Source organism: Ranitomeya variabilis, chromosome 1, assembly GCF_051348905.1.
Source record: "Ranitomeya variabilis isolate aRanVar5 chromosome 1, aRanVar5.hap1, whole genome shotgun sequence".
NCBI classification, from domain to species: Eukaryota; Metazoa; Chordata; class Amphibia; order Anura; family Dendrobatidae; genus Ranitomeya; species Ranitomeya variabilis.
This window is the reverse complement of record NC_135232.1, coordinates 886,196,962-886,214,423: the sequence shown is the minus strand read 5'-3', so window position 1 is coordinate 886,214,423 and position 17,462 is coordinate 886,196,962. Positions and strand designations below refer to the sequence as shown.

The window sequence follows — 17,462 nt, the reverse complement described above, 5'->3', positions numbered from 1 at the left end:
TATAAATGCTTTACAGAGAATGTTTCAGACCTGACAAAAAAAATGCAAGGCTGGAGCCTCTATTTTCACCGATCCTGACACCATCCTGAAACAGTTTATTCAGGGACTGATGGATTAGTCGCTAAGACTGACATTGTAGGATCAGATACAGGCAAATGAGACACTTCAGTTTGCCCAGGTTGCTGCAGAAGCTCTGGCTTGTAAAGGTGAGGATGATATGGGCTCCAGCACTGGGCAGATGTATAGCCCAAGATGACAGGGAGTCCAGGATGAAAATCAACAGTCAGACTCCTTCGCTGAGATGAGGGCCACAATCCAGGAACTGACCCGGCAAGTGGATCAGCTAAGAAGGTCTCACACCCCTTTAAGTGGGGTGGGGAAAGTCGGTCTGTTCGACGTATGATACGTTGCCCCAACACATATGGTGGAAAGAAACTAGATATTCATCAAACGTCCCTTCATATAGAGAAGGGACCAGGGACCAGAAGGCCCCAGCATGATCTAACCCACCCCCCAAGGATAACCCCATCCAAACCAGGAACAAAACCGAAAATAACTTAACACTCTCTACCCCAGGGCCCAATATACTGGAGGTGCCGAGAAAGAGGAACTGCCTTCAGCTCAAACAATTGATGGTAGAGTATGAGCCAGGACATTTAAATGAGGATCACTTCCAGTGGTAGAGCGCATTGGAGGAAATGCCCCATGTTAGCAAGGCCTGAAATGCCCTAAGAACCTGGTGTCCCAAAGTCCAGTGATGGACATACTTATTGAAGACAAGACCGTGCGCGGCCTAGTCTCCACAATGCCACTGAATTATTTTGAGACCCATTCAGTCACTTTATCAAAGCCAAGGGAGGAAATCTAATTAAGCTGACAGCCGTTAACCAGATGAAGATTCCAGTCCATGAGATAGCGTGGATGCATGTTAAGATTGGAGACCTGAATATGAGTCAAAAAAAGGTCATGCTGATGGATGGGTTTAGGAATCTTGATTATATTAGGAACTAATATCCTGTATGATCAAGACCTGTTGATGTTTCACAAAGATGGCCAGGGATACTGGCAAACATCGGCTTACACAAAAGGTGTTCCAGAGACTGAGCCAGGTATATGGGAGTCACAATATTATCTCAACTCACGGATGTGGGAAGCCACGAAGACTCAACTGAATAGAGGTGATTATTGAGCCTCAGAAGCCAACAGGTACCAGCCAAGGCCTGATGATCGCACGTACTGTGGCGACAGTGGTGGACGTCCAGTGTGCCAATGTACATGATTCTGTTGTGATTCGTACAGGTGGAAAATTTAAGGATTTGTACGTGTATGGAGGAGAGACAGTCTTCGAAGTCCTACTGGCCCTGATTGCTGAGGAAGAGGAACCGTGGACTGTGACTGAAGCTCCCAGGACAAAGCCGCATCCGGAGTGGAATGGCCAGAAGATCCTCGAAATAACATGACTGGACACCAGCCAGTTCTCCTCTGAACAAATTCAGATGATAGAAGACCTGTTATGGGAGTTTCAAGCTGCTTTCTCCAGAAATGAAGATGATTTTGGACGTACAACCCGCATTGGACATTAGATTCCGACGGAAGTCACACCTCCGATCTGTGAGCAATATTGACAAATTCCCCCTAACCTGTACCAGGAAGTAAAAGCCATGCTATAATAGATGCTGAGTATAGGAGTAGTGCAGGAGAGTGAGAGTCCATAGGGTGCACCGAGAGTGCTCGTCCATAAGAAAGACGTAAGCTTGAGATTCTGTGTCAACTATCGCAAATTGAATAGTGTCACTGTACGAGATGCTTATTCTTTGCCTAGAGTGTAAAAGTCCCTGACGATGCTTCCACAGGCCTAGTATTTCTCCTCAGATGTGGCAAGTGGCTACTGGCAGGTTCCGGTGGCTAAAAGAGACAAGCCCAAGACAGCTTTCATTTTACACATGGGCCTGTACAAGTTCAATAGAAAGTTTTTCGGACTCGCCAATACGCCTGGGACATTTCATCGGTTAATGGAGCACTGTTTGTGAGATCTGAATTTTTAATCCATCTTGATCTATCTGGTCGACATTATCGTTCATGCACCCACCTTTGAGGAATATCTACAAAGACAACAAGTGCTGACAGGTCTACAGGCCCACAATCTGAAGTTGAAGCCCCAAAGTGTCATCGGTTTCAGACAGAAATTGAATATCTAGGGCACGTGGTGTCTTCGGGTGGAGTCAGCACGTCTGGAAGTAAGTGGAAGCTGTAAGGAACTGGCCTCGGCCATGGACTCTTTGAGAGCTGCAAGCCTTACTGGGACTAACAGGATATTATTGCAGGCGATTACTAACTACTGTCATTATATTTGTTACTTATACACTGTTTACTTACCATCCTTTACTTTGTTTTACAGACTGGTTAGTAAATATTCACTTTATATTATCTAATCTTTGCACGTGTCTGCTAATTATCACTGTACCCCTCGTTCACGTTTCACAGTGACATGATTTTTTATTTCTTGGCTCTTACTGATACATAAGCAATAGGGTTCATTCAGACAACAGTTTTTCTTGTACAAGTTTTATCTGTGTTTTTCTCGGATAGAATTTGTACTCATTATAGCCCATGGAGCTGTTCTTATGTCCGCATATTTTTTGGTTGACCAAATGGTCTGCACCAAAACATGGACTCATGTCTGATCTTGATCAAACTTGCCATATGGGTCCTTGAAAAAAATCAGACAGCACTTGAAAGCCATCCATGTGCTGTCCAATTTTCATGTTTGATTGATAGGAGAAGTTTGAGAAACCATCTTGTATGCCAAAAAACTGATTCAAAAGGAAAATCTGACACACGTACCAAACACTGATGAAAATCTGATCTTAAACAAAGATGAACACCAGTCTGTTTTTAACTTATTAATAAAATCTTGGTTGTTTGAATGAGGGCTTAAGTTTTATTTCTTTGTCTGCTTGTTCATGCAGCCTTCTCAGAGACTGCTCTTCTCAAAATTGCAGTTGATGGAATAGCATGCGACCAGACTTAAAAAAAATGTCCATGGGAAATGTGTTTTTCAATGGGAGGACAGGTATGGTCACACGCTCTTTCACCTGCAGCCATTTTGAGAACACTACAACAGTGCAGTCTGTTTGGAAGACTCCACTAAGAAACACATGAGGAGAAACTGTAATACTGTCAGTTCCCTGGTTGCAACATAGTTTCCGTAGGTTTATTCATAATCCAGATTTTTATGTAAGTTAGAACAGGTCCGGCAAAAAAAATAACAAATACTCAACGCATTGCTGACCTGTCTGGGTGAAACCAGCCAAATGCAACATTCACAACTCCATCGCTGATTGTGGAAACTTCACACTCGACCTCAAGCAGCTTGGACTGTGTGCCACTCCACTCTTCCTCCAGACTCTGGGACCTTGATTTCCGAATTAAATGCAAATTTTACTTTCATCTGAAAACAACACCTTGGACCACTGAGCAACAGTCCAGTTCTTTCTCTCCTTGGCCCAGGTAAGACGCCTCTGGCGTTGTCTGTTGGTCATGAGTGGCTTGATACAAGGAATGTGACACTTCTAGCCCATGTCCTGGATACGCCTGTGTGTGGTGGCTCTTGAAGCAATGACTCCAGCATCAGTCTACTCCTTGTGAATCTCCCCAAAATTTTTGAATGGCCTTTTCTTAAGAATCCTTTCAAGGTTGCGGTTATCCCGGTTGCTTGTGCACCTTTTTCAACTCAACTTTCCATTAATATGCTTGGATAGAGCACTCTGTGAACAGCCAGCATCTTTAGCAATGACCTTTTGTGGCTTATCCTCCTTGTGGAGTGTGTAAATGACTGCCTTCTGGACATCTGTCAAGTCAGCAGTCTTCCCCATGATTGTGGAGCCTACTGAAACAGACCAGACTAAGGGACCTTTTTAAATGCATAGGAAGCCTTTGCAGGTGTTTTTTGTTAATTATTCTAATTTACTGAGATAATGACTTGTGGGTTTTCTGAGGCACCGCAATAACATGAGTCTACAGATGGAGACAAGCTACTGTTCCAGGTACTGTAATAGCATAACCCCTAGGAGATTTCTTTTCCTCTACAAATGCTAATGTTTCCTTTTGGAGGACACTGACACTAACATAAATTGTTGATGGATGGATGATATATGGACATTTTTTGCAATGTCTTATAAAAGCTTTGCTGAAGAATATATTCCTCCATGGTGAAAGGATAATTTTTTTTTCCAAGCATCCACATGAGAAGCCCTCATTATTAAACATGAAGTTGTTAAGTTAATGGCATTGAGTACTAGGGTTACGCTGAGCTTCCATAGGGCGTCTCACCCCGCAGAGGTCTTTTGTGTAGTGAAAGCTATGAGCTGACACCAGATCAGGCAGCATGAAATAGATACCTACTGCATATTCAAAGAAAGAAAAAGTGTATATACCTATCACTTGTAGCTCTGGCTCCACATCTGTTGTGGCTTCTTCCAACAGGGACACCATTTTGGTCGATATCTGGCAGACGGATTCAATGTTACTGAATAGCGCATCCACATCAAAGCGTTCTGGCTGGTGAAAGAAGATTCATAAAAAGGCATATTATAGTAGATAACGCATTGTGCTTACTTGTAGCATAACACCTGGAAGGCATATGGTTAATAAAGGGCTGATCTAATAGTATTGAGAATACAGAACTGAGACAACTAAAAATAGGTCACACTTCTCCACGCCCTCTCTTACCCATTGTGTGGAACAAGTATAATTCATTGGGGGTAGGATGAATCATGAAGAAACTGAAAGTTGGAAGAATCACACGTCCAGATTTCTTGCAGGAATTTCCTGAAGAAAACCGAAAATTTTCTGCAAGAAATCCGCATTTTTTTTTTTGCGTTTTTTTTCGCATTTTTTTTAGCATTCTGCAAGCGTAATTAGCTTGCAGAATGCTAAAGTTTTCCAAGCGATCTGTAGCATCGCTTGGAAAACTGACTGACAGGTTGGTCACACTTGTCAAACATAGCGTTTGACAAGTGTGACCATCTTTTTACTATAGATGCTGCCTATGCAGCATCTATAGTAAAAGATAGAATGTTTAAAAATAATAAAAAAAATAAAAAAAATGGTTATACTCACCTGCAGGCGTCCATTCCTATAGATGCCGGTGTGGTTCAGGACCTTCCATGACGTCGCGGTCACGTGAGCGGTCACATGACCGGTCTCGACCAATCACAAGACCGCGACGTCATCGCAGGTCCTTCACCGCACACCAGCTATAGAAACCGAAGTGGCAGCATGCAGCGGAGAGGCGGGAAGACATCGAAGGTGAGTATATGACTATTTTTTATTTTAATTCTTTTTTTTTGACCAATTATATGGTGCCCAGTCCGTGGAGGAGAGTCTCCTCTCCTCCACCCTGGGTACCAACCGCACATAATCTGCTTACTTCCCGCATGGTGGGCACAGCCCCGTGCGGGAAGTAAGCAGATCAATGCACTCCTAGGTGTGCGGAATCCCCTGCAATTCCGCATTTTAATGAACATGTTGCTTTTTTTTCCGCGATGCGATTTTTTCGCGGAAAAAAAGGCTACATTTGCACAAGAAATGCGGAATACACTGAAAATAATGGGAGGCATATGTTAGCGTTTTTTTCGCGTTTTTATCACGTTTTTATAGCGAAAAAACGCGAAAAAAACGTGAAAAATACTGAACGTGTGCACATGGCCTAAGAACAAAATAACTTATCTAGGGTCATTAGTGGGATGATAATCTGGAGAGAAGTGCCACTGTGCAGAAAACCCTGTGAAGGAGACATATCTCTGTGGCCTCCTCATTCTGATGGTCAGCAAAGGTCTCGACAGCAAAGGGCCCTCTTCTTAACGGACAACCGAGTGAATTCCCTGTTGCACTAAGTTTGAAAGGGTGAGGGATCATAAAAACAAGGGGTTTTCTGATGTGAAGGCCAGAATCTGTCACCGGTTTTTCTGCTATGCAGTCTGTGAGCAGCATGATGTAGGGACAGAGAACCTAATTCCAGTGATCTGTCACTTACCGCGCTGCTTGCTGTAGTTTTGATAAAAACCACTGTTTCATGACTATTTTTTCTGCTGCAGATCTAGCAGTTCTCTGAATGCTAAGCTGTGTACAACCCCGCGCACAACACTGATTAGCAGCTTTCTGTATACACTGTGCATAGGCAGGATGCTGCCAATCAGTGGTAGGGGTGTGGATGGACTACCTGGCAGCAGGTTACTAGTTCTCTAATGATAATCTCCTGCTGATAAATCAGTGATTGTTTTGAAACTACAATATGCAGATCAGTAAGTGACACATCACTGTAAACAGGGCCCTATGTCATAATGCTATCAGATTAAATAGCAAAAACCTGCTACCAGATTTCCTTTAGCTGTCCTTGGCTTTCACTAATTTGTGGAGTGGAGATTCACCTGCTACTAAATCTTTTTAGGGCGCAGTCAGACAGATGTATAACACGGCCAATGATGGCATCGCAGTGCACAGACTGGCTGGCGGCTCTCCTCGCCAGAGCGTGACAGCATCATGTATTTCTATGCAGCTGTCCGGAGAGCCGCCAGCCAGCCCGTGCTATACGTCCTTATAGTTTAATCTGGAATGTAACTGAATGCAATACGTAACACTACATGTATTTGAATACATTTTTAGATATATGTAAGATAATAACTGATATGTGCAGTCGAGACTGGGCGAATCTGTATCCTGGTGGGTTTTCTGTGCTATATGAAGGATTTATTTTTCAGGAAAATGTACGGAAGAAAAATAAAGTGTAGATTCACCTTCAGCTTGGATATTTCCAGGTCAGGTACAAGCAAACATGTAAAATGGGCAGACAAAGCTGTAAGAGATCAGTACATTTGGGTATTGTTACTGTGTGCTGGAGCACTAGGTGGGAAGAGTCATCACTTACATGGTGCTGCCTGAGAGGCTGCACTACTTCTCTGATGCAGAGTTCCAGGTCAGTCAGATAATCTTTTTCTGTCTGTATCAGCTCAGCTATTATTTTTGCCCTTTTGTCCATCTTTCTCCTCTGGAGCTCTTCTGGGTCCTGCATTGGTGAGGTTGGAGCCGACACGGCAATATTGGGTGCCATCTTTTCTGTATATAGCATAGAACATAACATCAGCCAATGTGGACTAACAGTCCTTTAAAATTGATTAAACCACTAAACCCCTGTAACGTACTGTGCAGATTCAGCAAGATCTTGTTGAAGGTAATGTTTCCCAAATTAACATGTTTGATATAGAAAATTGAAAAGTTGATTGGCGGGACCCAATCAACTTTACGTTTAAATACCAAGACCCCCGCCAACCTGAGATAAGGTGCAGGTTATTGATGTCCTTACAACAAGCACTCTGGAAGACACGGAACTGTGACAGATTGACCGTGCTCATGCGGCCAACTCATTGAGTGGTATTAGGTTTATTACTGTTATAGCTTTTGTATATGAATAATTTTGCCTGTAACTGAGAACTAAAAGTAAATGGTGAGGAATGAAAACACAACATGAATAGAGCACTGAAGGAAGATGAGCGAATTTGGTACATCATACAGTTGCCATGGTCTGTCGTCCATTTCTCACACAATTTACACTACCCTTGTGGTGTACATTATGATGAGGGGGATTAGCTACAATCCTTCCAGCTTACTTTTCTAAAATTTTTCACAGCTGGCCAAGACTGACGTGAAAACTTTGAGTTGCGCAAAACATATGAAATATTTCAAGTAGATTTATGCTAGAATTATGGCAACTGCTTGATGACCAAAGTATATTGGAGTCCTGTAGAAAGCATTTTATTTTTCTACAATTTATAAACCTTGAGGTCTTTGTTATCGTGACTAAAACCCAAATCATGTAATCTGCACCAAATAAAGCCTAGCCATGCCAACATATTGTAAAAGATGGAATTCCAGCTGTGGTCTTCATACAGCATGTATTTCATGGAGTGTTCATCATTGTACCTTGCAGGATCAGTAGAGGTGGACATTGATGATATGGCTTTATCGCTCGGCGCACACACAAGCCAAAAATCTTCACATTAAATTAGAGTAAAAGACAAGGCTGCCCTGTGCCCATTGTTGCTGTTTACTTTTACTTTTTGTACCGTGGCAAGATAACCTTTGCTAGATGAAAAGGATTTTTCCAAACAGTGAAGCAGCATTGGCCACACCCCTATGACTGAAAGCCTGAGACTGCTGGGAGGAATAAAGTTAATTTCCTTCTGGCAGTGGATCTTTCAGTAAGGGTGACAAGCAGCTTCAGAAGGCTATTAACCTTCTGTTTAACCCACATGTGCAGGTCAATAGCATTTTTTACGTGACAGGTTCCCTTTAAGCTAACCAATTTTTGGTTCATCCTGGGTGCCGGAAATTAAGTATGAATGTAATGTTGTATTTTATTTACTGATGGCATAGACAATAGATGATATAATCATGATGAAATAATGCTTCAGACAAGAAGTAGAAGCCAGGCAGAACGTGCGTCAGGGCAGAGGGATGCAGTATAACCTCTCTGGTGGACTTTATCAGCATTTCTGGTTTTAAGTAACAATTACATTTCTACCATTTATAACACTGCTTGATCCACCTTGGGCATTTCTATTTGGAACTCTGCATGACTGCCTAATATATATATTTTTCATAGTGTATGTACCAGGACTAATAATTTAGCTAGTAACTGTTAGTCGTCATGTATATTGTATATGTCTCTTCTTGGCATAAGGTACCCTATTTTTATCTTTTCTCTATCTTCTATTTACCGTATATGATTGTTAATAAAGAATAATGTTTTATACCTAATATTTTTCTCGATTCCTGAATTTCTGTACACTTTTTGATCCTAAGAGACTTACTGTCTTAGGGGTCATCATGTTTCAGTTGATTGTGGAGCGTTGCCCTTTCTAAAAATTAGGGTTTTTGGGACAGCTATGTTTATTCACACAATCAGAGTATCCTACAGCATAAAGGTTATTTGGATCAGCTTTGGAAGGCGTTTACTGTGGAAAGAGGTGTGATGCTAAAAGCTATGTCCTGGGGTGATATGAGCTCATGTTTTCCTACACAGCATATGAGATTTAAAGCTTCCTTTTGTTTTTGAGTCATACAATATCTTAGTCACGTGAATAAACGTATCTAATGTTACATTAAAAAACTTCTGGATTTTCAGTTTCTGTTATTCCTATTTGAATATTATAAATCAATTGACAACTAGGTGTTACCGGTTGAAGGTGTATCTCTGCACAGTCTGATATTGTCCAATCATCACTCACAGTGACATACTATACAGAGGTCTAAGGGGTAATGTCTCTCCTTGAGGAAAGTGCCAAGTCGGTGTAAGGAGACTTATAGGCCACGCAATATTCCTCTGGGATTTAATTTTATGCAAATAGCTTCTTCGGCAGGAAGAGGACTTCATCTCTGAACCACCTATTGGATGTAGCAATCCTAAAAATCAATATCGACCCCTTTAAAGGATTGATATTGACTTTTAAGATTGTTATTGGGTTTGCTACTTCCATTATAGCTCAAGTGCTCTTCCTCTCTGAAGAGACACTTTGCACACTATACAGAGACACACAACTATGACAAGCAGAATGGTAATATGTGACTGTCAAATTAATAGGAGGAATAACAGGAACAGCACAACAGATAGTTATAAAAAATGATGCTTCAGAATTGTAATTTCAAGGGAAATTCAAGCATTTACTGAAACAGACATGTCAGAAACAGCTTCTCCTTAATGCAGTTGGTAACACTGAATTTACTAGATATGTACAGAAAAGTGACACAGAAAATTATACCTCATTTAGAATATATATGAAATGAATATTTTGGGGCAAAAGCAGATATTCTCTTTTCCACAAATTTTCATTATATCTTTCATGTAAGACTATTTTTTTAACATGACTGCTAGCCAGTTACTTATATAGTAAATCTATATTTCCTGCTATGAAGAGAAGACTTGTTGTATTTCTTATGACTGTACAAGGTGCAGCGTACAACAACATGGAAGAAGAACAGATACTGATATGTCAATAAATAAAATATGCTAAATCTATTCCCATAGACATATGGGTCAATCTTCTCAGCTACTTCTGGTCTATAACATGCTGCCTGCAGACATCAGGTTTAATGTGACAGACAGGTTCTAGATATCTCTATCCATCTATCTATCTATCTATCTATCTATCTATCTATCTATCTATCTAGAGCAAAAAATTAGAACAGCATACATATAAAAGTACTATTGTTGCAGGGCCTCTCAGCAATGCGTCCCCTCCGTGCAAAAGGATATCAAATCAGAAAAAAGAGGCAGCACTCCAGTATTATCAAAAATACAAAGGGGACTTTAATAGCCCTGGTGGTGTGGTGACGTTTTGGCTACAATGAGCCTTTGTAGCTGAAATGTCACCACGCCACCAAGGCTATTAAAGTCCCTTTTGTATTTTTGATAATACTGGAGTGCTGCCTCTTTTTTCTGAATATCTATCTATCTATCTATCTATCTATCTATCTATCTATCTATCTATCTCATATCTATCTATAGATCTGTCATCTATTATCTATGTATTTGTATTATATTATTTCTAGTGCAGTAGAAGTTTCTGCGTAACTCATGAAGAAAAGTATTATAAATGACCTATTACTAGTGAATGTACGTCATACATGTTGAAACAAATACTTGGTGCTTATGTAATTTCCTTTTATTCAACATTTGTGCAAGTAATAAATTATAATTCTTCATAAATTCATGTATCATATTCCTATAAATAACTGGTAGAAAAGTTCTTTAGTTAATAGCATCAAGGAATGATTACGTGATGATGAGTAATACACCTTCTGGTTACATCTCTTCAGACAACTTTCACTACACTGTCTTTATAATGCTGCTTTTCTAATTTACTTGAATAGGACATAAAGTGCAGTGCTCGGTCTATAAACAATATATGAGGCTGCTCCATACATTGCTTATTTCTAGCCGCTGCAGGGCCAGGTATCAGATGATCAGTGACAAAGTAGAAGCTCTGCTATGCCAGATAACAGTTCGGATATTTCATTTACTTAATAGATTTAATTAAGCACAATGTGTCCAACAAAGAAAAGACAGAAGCAAGTAATAAACCACTTCTGTCTGACAACTGTGCATCTCAGCTGCCCCTCCTAAATTGGAGGAGCTTTATTCCCATGATATAAAGAAAAAATCTGATTTTGATCCAGAAAAAAGAAAACACTTTTTTATCTTTATTATAGTCCGTGTGCAATCCGTACAGCATCCATTTTTATATACCAACAGTTGCTAAAATACAGCTTCCTATGTCAAAGAATTGAAAAGTATCCATAAAAATCAGATGCAATATAGTTGAATCGCATGGGATCCGATTTTTTGGCACACCAATAGACATGAATAGGCAAGTCCCATCCAAAATACTGAAAAGAATATGGTTTCATGTGATTTTTTCCACACATATTTGTATTCATGAAAAGAAACGGTCATCTGAACATCCCCAATGAATAACATTGGTCTGATTTCAGTAATTTTTTTTCACAGACAGTACTTGGACCAAAATAATATCACCGTATTCGTGATGTGAACATAGCCTAAGGTCCCTTTCACACATCAGGTTTTTGCCGTCAGGCACAATCCGGCGAATTTTGAAAAAAAATGGATCTGGCAAAAGTTGCCACCCGATCCGTTTTTTTTCTCATAGACTTGTATTAGCACTGGATTGTGACGGATGGCCTCATATTTCATCCGTTTTTTGCTCGATTCGAGGAACGTTTTTTCTGTCTGGCGAAAAAACGCACAGCGATGGATTCGGCGAAAAACAGAAGACAATTGAGGTGAAATAATGGAATCCGGCAATCTCGCTCTCTCTCTCTCTGGAGCAGGAAATCCAAACTCTATCCCTGGGTCCAAAAAATAAGTCGGATCCAGCAGAAAAACAGATCCGTCACATCAGCTTTTCACAATTTGCAAAGGATCCGTTATTTTCAAAATTAGCCGGATTGTGCCTGACAGCTAAAAACTGATGTGTGAAAGAGGCCTTAGTCAGGAAAATTTATTTATTTTTATTTATGTAGTTTATATAGCCCAGAATGGTGTAAATGTATACTTAAGAAAGTCTTCAAGATTATTTTAAGTTATCCCCACACATGATGAAGTTGCTCTTGTAATAATGAACCATAGCAAAGCAGTTGAATTGAATCCGGCATCTAGAAATTATTGCTGACAAACTTCCATCACAGAAACATCTTCCAGATAAGGAAATTGCAATTTATTGTAGTTAGATGGCGTTTGTAATACACATTTTAGCATTTATAGATGAATATCCTTATATATTGTTATGCAACAATAAGCTAAGAGTCGTGTCTCGTGAGTTCATGTGAGCACTGAGAGGAGAATTTTGGCAAATCAAGAACCTTAGATTTGCTGGAGATAGGTTCTGTTTCTACATATTTGAAGTTAAATGTGAACCTGAAAATTATTATACTGTATAGTGCTTATTGTGCCTTAGTGGTTTAACAAGTTTAGAGAGAGTCTCACGCTGAGAGATTCCCAGGACATTTCCCACAATGAGACAACTGTCAGCTGATTCAGTGATGATGATGACTGTGTTGTAGATAGGACCTGGGAACCAGATCGGGATGACAAGGAGGTAATGTCATCAAAGGAGGAGGGTGGTGGCATTGGCGATAAATAGTGCTGCCAAGTGAATAAAAAAATTCTTCTAGGGGCACATCTGCTGCTTCTGCAGTCAACTTGGGGACAGGTGATGCCACAAGCGTGTTGGTGGAGGAGGCTCAACTGCATCTGAAAGCTGTGGTCATGGTAGTGGCAATTCCTATGGGTGGTCATCTCAACTATAGAAAATCTTACCTCTGTTGCCGAAGGATTAATCTATTGCAGTGTGAAAGCTATTAAAATAAGTCATTTATGTCCATACACAAATCAGTTACAATCTATGACTCTCAATCACCACAAGAAGAAGCATGACCTGCTCACATGGACAAAGCAAGCTGGCCAGTAATATGAGTGAGGTTCCATCAGTCCTCCTCCTTCTCCTCATGATCATCATTTTGGTAGCCATGTCACATTCTCAAGTAGTATCTGGTTATTGTCATCACCACTTACTGCTTTCTGTACTCTTCCTTCATTGCATCATCAGTTTCTAAACATCAATACGTGTGGTCGTTCATTTGTATGGAAACTCAACTCCAACATGTCTTTCACCACAGTCACTGCACTACCACATGGGTCCCACTGAAATAATGGTGAGTGCTCCGTCACAATGAGGGATATTATTTCTGGAAGAAAGCCGTCTTTGCTTAGTACTCTCATGTGGTGGAGACTGTGACTTGCTCCTTGGAAATGTTGCGGTGTAGTCTTGTGTGACAGTCACAGTTATCAAACCAATAAGTACTTTTCTCTTTAGTGCAGGGAAAGTACTCAATACGCACCAGTGCCTACTGCATTATTTGCCACTTTATCTGTACTCTACTTTTGCTTTTTTTTTTTTTTAAATAAATAAATAAATCGCACCACCTTTGATGATGGACTACAGGCAACCTTAAAGGTGTCATCCCGTGAATAAAGTGCATTTTAATCAATAGATGTTGGAATAATAATAAGTTCTAAAATAGGGTGTGTTAAAAAATGTTCCTATGGGTACCGTCACACAGTACCATTTTAATCGCTACGACGGCACGATCCGTGACGTCGCAGCGATCGTATGATTATCGCTCCAGCGTCGTAGACTGCGGTCACACGTTGCAATCACGGCGCTGGAGCGATGCCGAAGTCCCCGGTAACCAGGGTAAACATCGGGTAACTAAGCGCAAGGCCGCGCTTAGTAACCCGATGTTTACCCTGGTTACCAGCGTAAACGTAAAAAAAACAAACAGTACATACTTACATTCCGGTGTCTGTCCCCGGCGTTCTGCTTCTCTCCACTGTGTAAGCGCCATAGCCGGAAAGCAGAGCGGTGACGTCAGACGTCACCGCTGTGCTCGCTTTCCGGCCGGCAGGCGCTCACACAGTGCAGAGAAGCTGAGACGCCGGAGGACAGACACCGGAATGTAAGTATGTACTGTTTGTTTTTTTTACGTTTACGCTGGTAACCACGGTAAACATCGGGTTACTAAGCGCGGCCCTGCGCTTAGTTACCCGATGTTTACCCTGGTTACAAGCGAACACATCGCTGGATCGCTGTCACACACAACGATCCAGCGATGTCAGCGGGTGATCAAGCGACGAAAGAAAGTTCCATACGATCTGCTACGACGTACGATTCTCAGCAGGATCCCTGATCGCTGCTGCGTGTCAGACACTGCGATATCGTAACGATATCGCTAGAACGTCACGAATCGTACCGTCGTAGCGATCAAAATGGTACTGTGTGACGGTACCCTAAGCCTATGCTGAGATAATCTTATAAATGTGCTCCTGCTGTGTATTGTGTAATGGCTGTGTCTGACCGCGCAAGGACAAAGGAAGCAGGAGAGTATACAGACATTACAGCACGGGGAATACAGCTGATTCTGTCTGTGAGGTAAAGCTTTTGCTGTTTATTTTTTACATTTTACCCCAGAAAAAGCAGCAGCTGCGATCCTGCGGTGTCCTGTATACTAAGCCCAGGGCACACAGACACCAGGTTGTTGGTGTAGCAGGCACATGGAATGGAAGGACCTGTCAGACGCAGGAAACTCAGGACCAGTGTGTAAGGTGCACAGGGCAGTACTTTTGGATTTGTGGCAGATCTGGTTTGCCTCAGTTTAAAACCTTTTTTCCTTTCTGGTCATCGGGGGTAATGCAGTTTCCCCCCCCCCCCCGGTGGCCGCTGGTGTTATTGCATTGCTGCTGGGTCAGCTGATGCTTGTGGTGACCACTCCCTCCATCCTTTAAGAAGTCACCTGGTTCATCAGCTGACTGTCAGTGTTAGTTCATTCTTCAGCGACCAAGCTTGGAGTAGGAGCTTGCTGGGAACTGTTGTTCTACTGATGTGTCCAGTGAATCTGGTGTTTCTTCCTGCTGTGCTGTGCCTTGCGGCATTAAACTAAGTGTTGTTTTGTTTTACCTTGTCTGTATTTCCTTATCCCATGTTGTATTAGTGCAGCGGTGGGACCAGTGCTCTCACCTGCCAGTTCCCTACTTAGGGATAGGTGCAGGGCAAGTGAGGGACTAGGTATCCTGGTCGGCGACAGGTTGAAAGAACCCGTATAGGGACGGTAGCAAGATCAGGGCACATCTGCAAGCCAGTGCAGGAGGTGCCATTCCCCCAGTCCCTACCGACAGGGCCCACCGTTGTAATTGTGTCCCTGGTGTTCCCTTGTGTGTTGTGCTGTTCGTGACAGACCTACTGTTGGGTCGAGTTATACCGGGTCAGTCACTTCGTGACAGGACTGTTATGTTCCCACATCATTGCACCCTACAAATAAGTGGTGTCCCGATTCTTCTGTGTTATGCGTGTGGTGTGTAATGCTCACGTTTTGGTCGCACGCCTCTGCTGTCTCCGTTTTTTCAACCGGAACCGCCGCATATTAGGGGACATCAAATTCGTTTTAAAATGAAAAAAGTTTACTTAACTGTCCATTTCCATCATATTCAAACATGCAATTTGGCACAAACTTTTCCGTTTTCAAAGTCCATAGCTCAGAACGTTCTGATGTCCGCTGTTCACTTGCCCTGTTCTCCCTCCTTTTCCTCTCTCGCATCTCTGACCCCTGGGATACTCTGTCTGACTCTGGAGCGATTCCCTGTCCAACTTCCTCTCCTAGGAAGATATTGAGACACGCTTCTCAGTGCCTCATTTGGATCATAGGCCCCAAACGTTCCAGCAGTGTCTGCTCTGAGTTTATGGCTGACGTTCTCTTGCTGCTGAACAGCCCATGCTCGTCGTGCATTCAGACCTCCAACTACTGCTGTTATCTCTTCATCTAATCTCCTACTCCTAGTGACTGCACTAATCAGGAAGTGTTCCTCTTGTTATCTGGCCCTGCACCTTCCCCACTGGGGCTGTTCCTGAATACATTGTCTGTTTCTGTCCTAAAACGGTCTACTTCCTGAACTTATTGTGCCCACACAGCACACTACCCAATCCTATTTTTTAACCTATGTCCTTTGTACTAATCTTATCCTTTCCCTATATTGAATACATTTATCAGAACACAGTGAGTCATCCACATATTATAGCAATACATTAATAGTGCACCTTGGTGCATATAAGGTTCTATGCAGTATAAAACACTTTTTCGTATACACAGGTTATAACATTTTTTCCATTCAAGGGAGAAGCACATGACCGTCCCGGTCACCCTCTTACAAGTAGAAAAGGTTAGGTGGAGCAAAGCAAGACTGAATGCAACATGAACAGAGTGCAGCAGACGTTTGCTGCAACTGATGGCTAAATGCAAAGATGGCAAAGCGAGTGTAAACCTGCTGAGCTGTAGGTATTCAGGGTAAGAGTGTTGGAATACAAACAGTGAAGCACACCAAATACAGGGCACTAGAGTATTAAGCCAGATGTGGGCCAGATGCTGATGGAGGAGCAAAGCCAACAAACATGACTAGGAGCCTTAATACCAAGATACAGGTGTTTATTTTAGTGGGCCTTATTAGGCCTAAGCAGATACTCTAATGAGAGCACGCTGGGCCTCTTGGAAAAATCAATGTGGAGCACCGCAGAGGGCAACAGCAATAGGGGAAGGTGGTGAAGCCCTGCTGAGCTGAGGCAGATGCATACATTAAAATAAATAAAAGTATCAATAAAAGTAGCTCAGCACAGGGATATTTTTGTATCACATCCAATTGTGGAACCTTATTTTAGCCCAACATCTGTTAATTAAAATGTACTTTGTGAGAAAACCCTTGAGGTATCCAGGCATAAACCTATCATGACATGCTAGATGGGAATCTCATGGAATACACTGGCCAAATTGTACTTTACTGGTCTACTGACATGACTTGTGTAAAATGTTATCTTCTCTCTGATCAGACAAATACATGAAAAGCCTAAACAAATGTAGTAATGTGAGATTAGCTCCACCAAAGGACATCTAGATTGGACAGAGGTAAACAAAATCTGCAATTGTCTGTGTCTTCCATTTGTTTGCCCTGTACTGCAAACAAGCAAAGCCTGCACTAGTTTATTATGTCATCCTCCTGCCTAGCTAGTTTGGGCATATTTGGATATATGGGACTGAATGTTTCCCACCAGCTCTGTTGACTGTGCGTTGCTGTCAGGACGGTTCATGTAGAATGATGCAAATATACTCCCTTGGTACACACATGACAAATACAACAGGAACTAACGTGTCATGTCTGCGTACTGATCTCTGTAGTAGGAAATGGCATCCGTACCTCGCAGGCACAGAACAAGTCATGATAACGTTGTAGCACGCGTCCTCATCATGTTCTAGCTGTGTTATGGAAGAGCAGTGGTTGGAGT

The 17,462-nt window shown here is 41.9% G+C and overlaps 1 protein-coding gene across 1 annotated transcript in view; it reads right to left on the bottom strand.

Moving 5' to 3' along the window:
* The window catches only part of ARHGEF38 (Rho guanine nucleotide exchange factor 38), a 179,542-nt gene that overhangs the window by 131,075 nt on the left and 31,005 nt on the right, over nt 1-17,462 (bottom strand). The window contains exons 2-3 of the mRNA XM_077278239.1: nt 6,929-7,116; nt 4,437-4,560 (exon numbers count right to left, since the gene is read on the bottom strand). Of these exons, the coding sequence (XP_077134354.1) occupies nt 4,437-4,560; nt 6,929-7,116 (312 nt within the window). The remainder of the gene's footprint in view (nt 1-4,436; nt 4,561-6,928; nt 7,117-17,462) is intronic.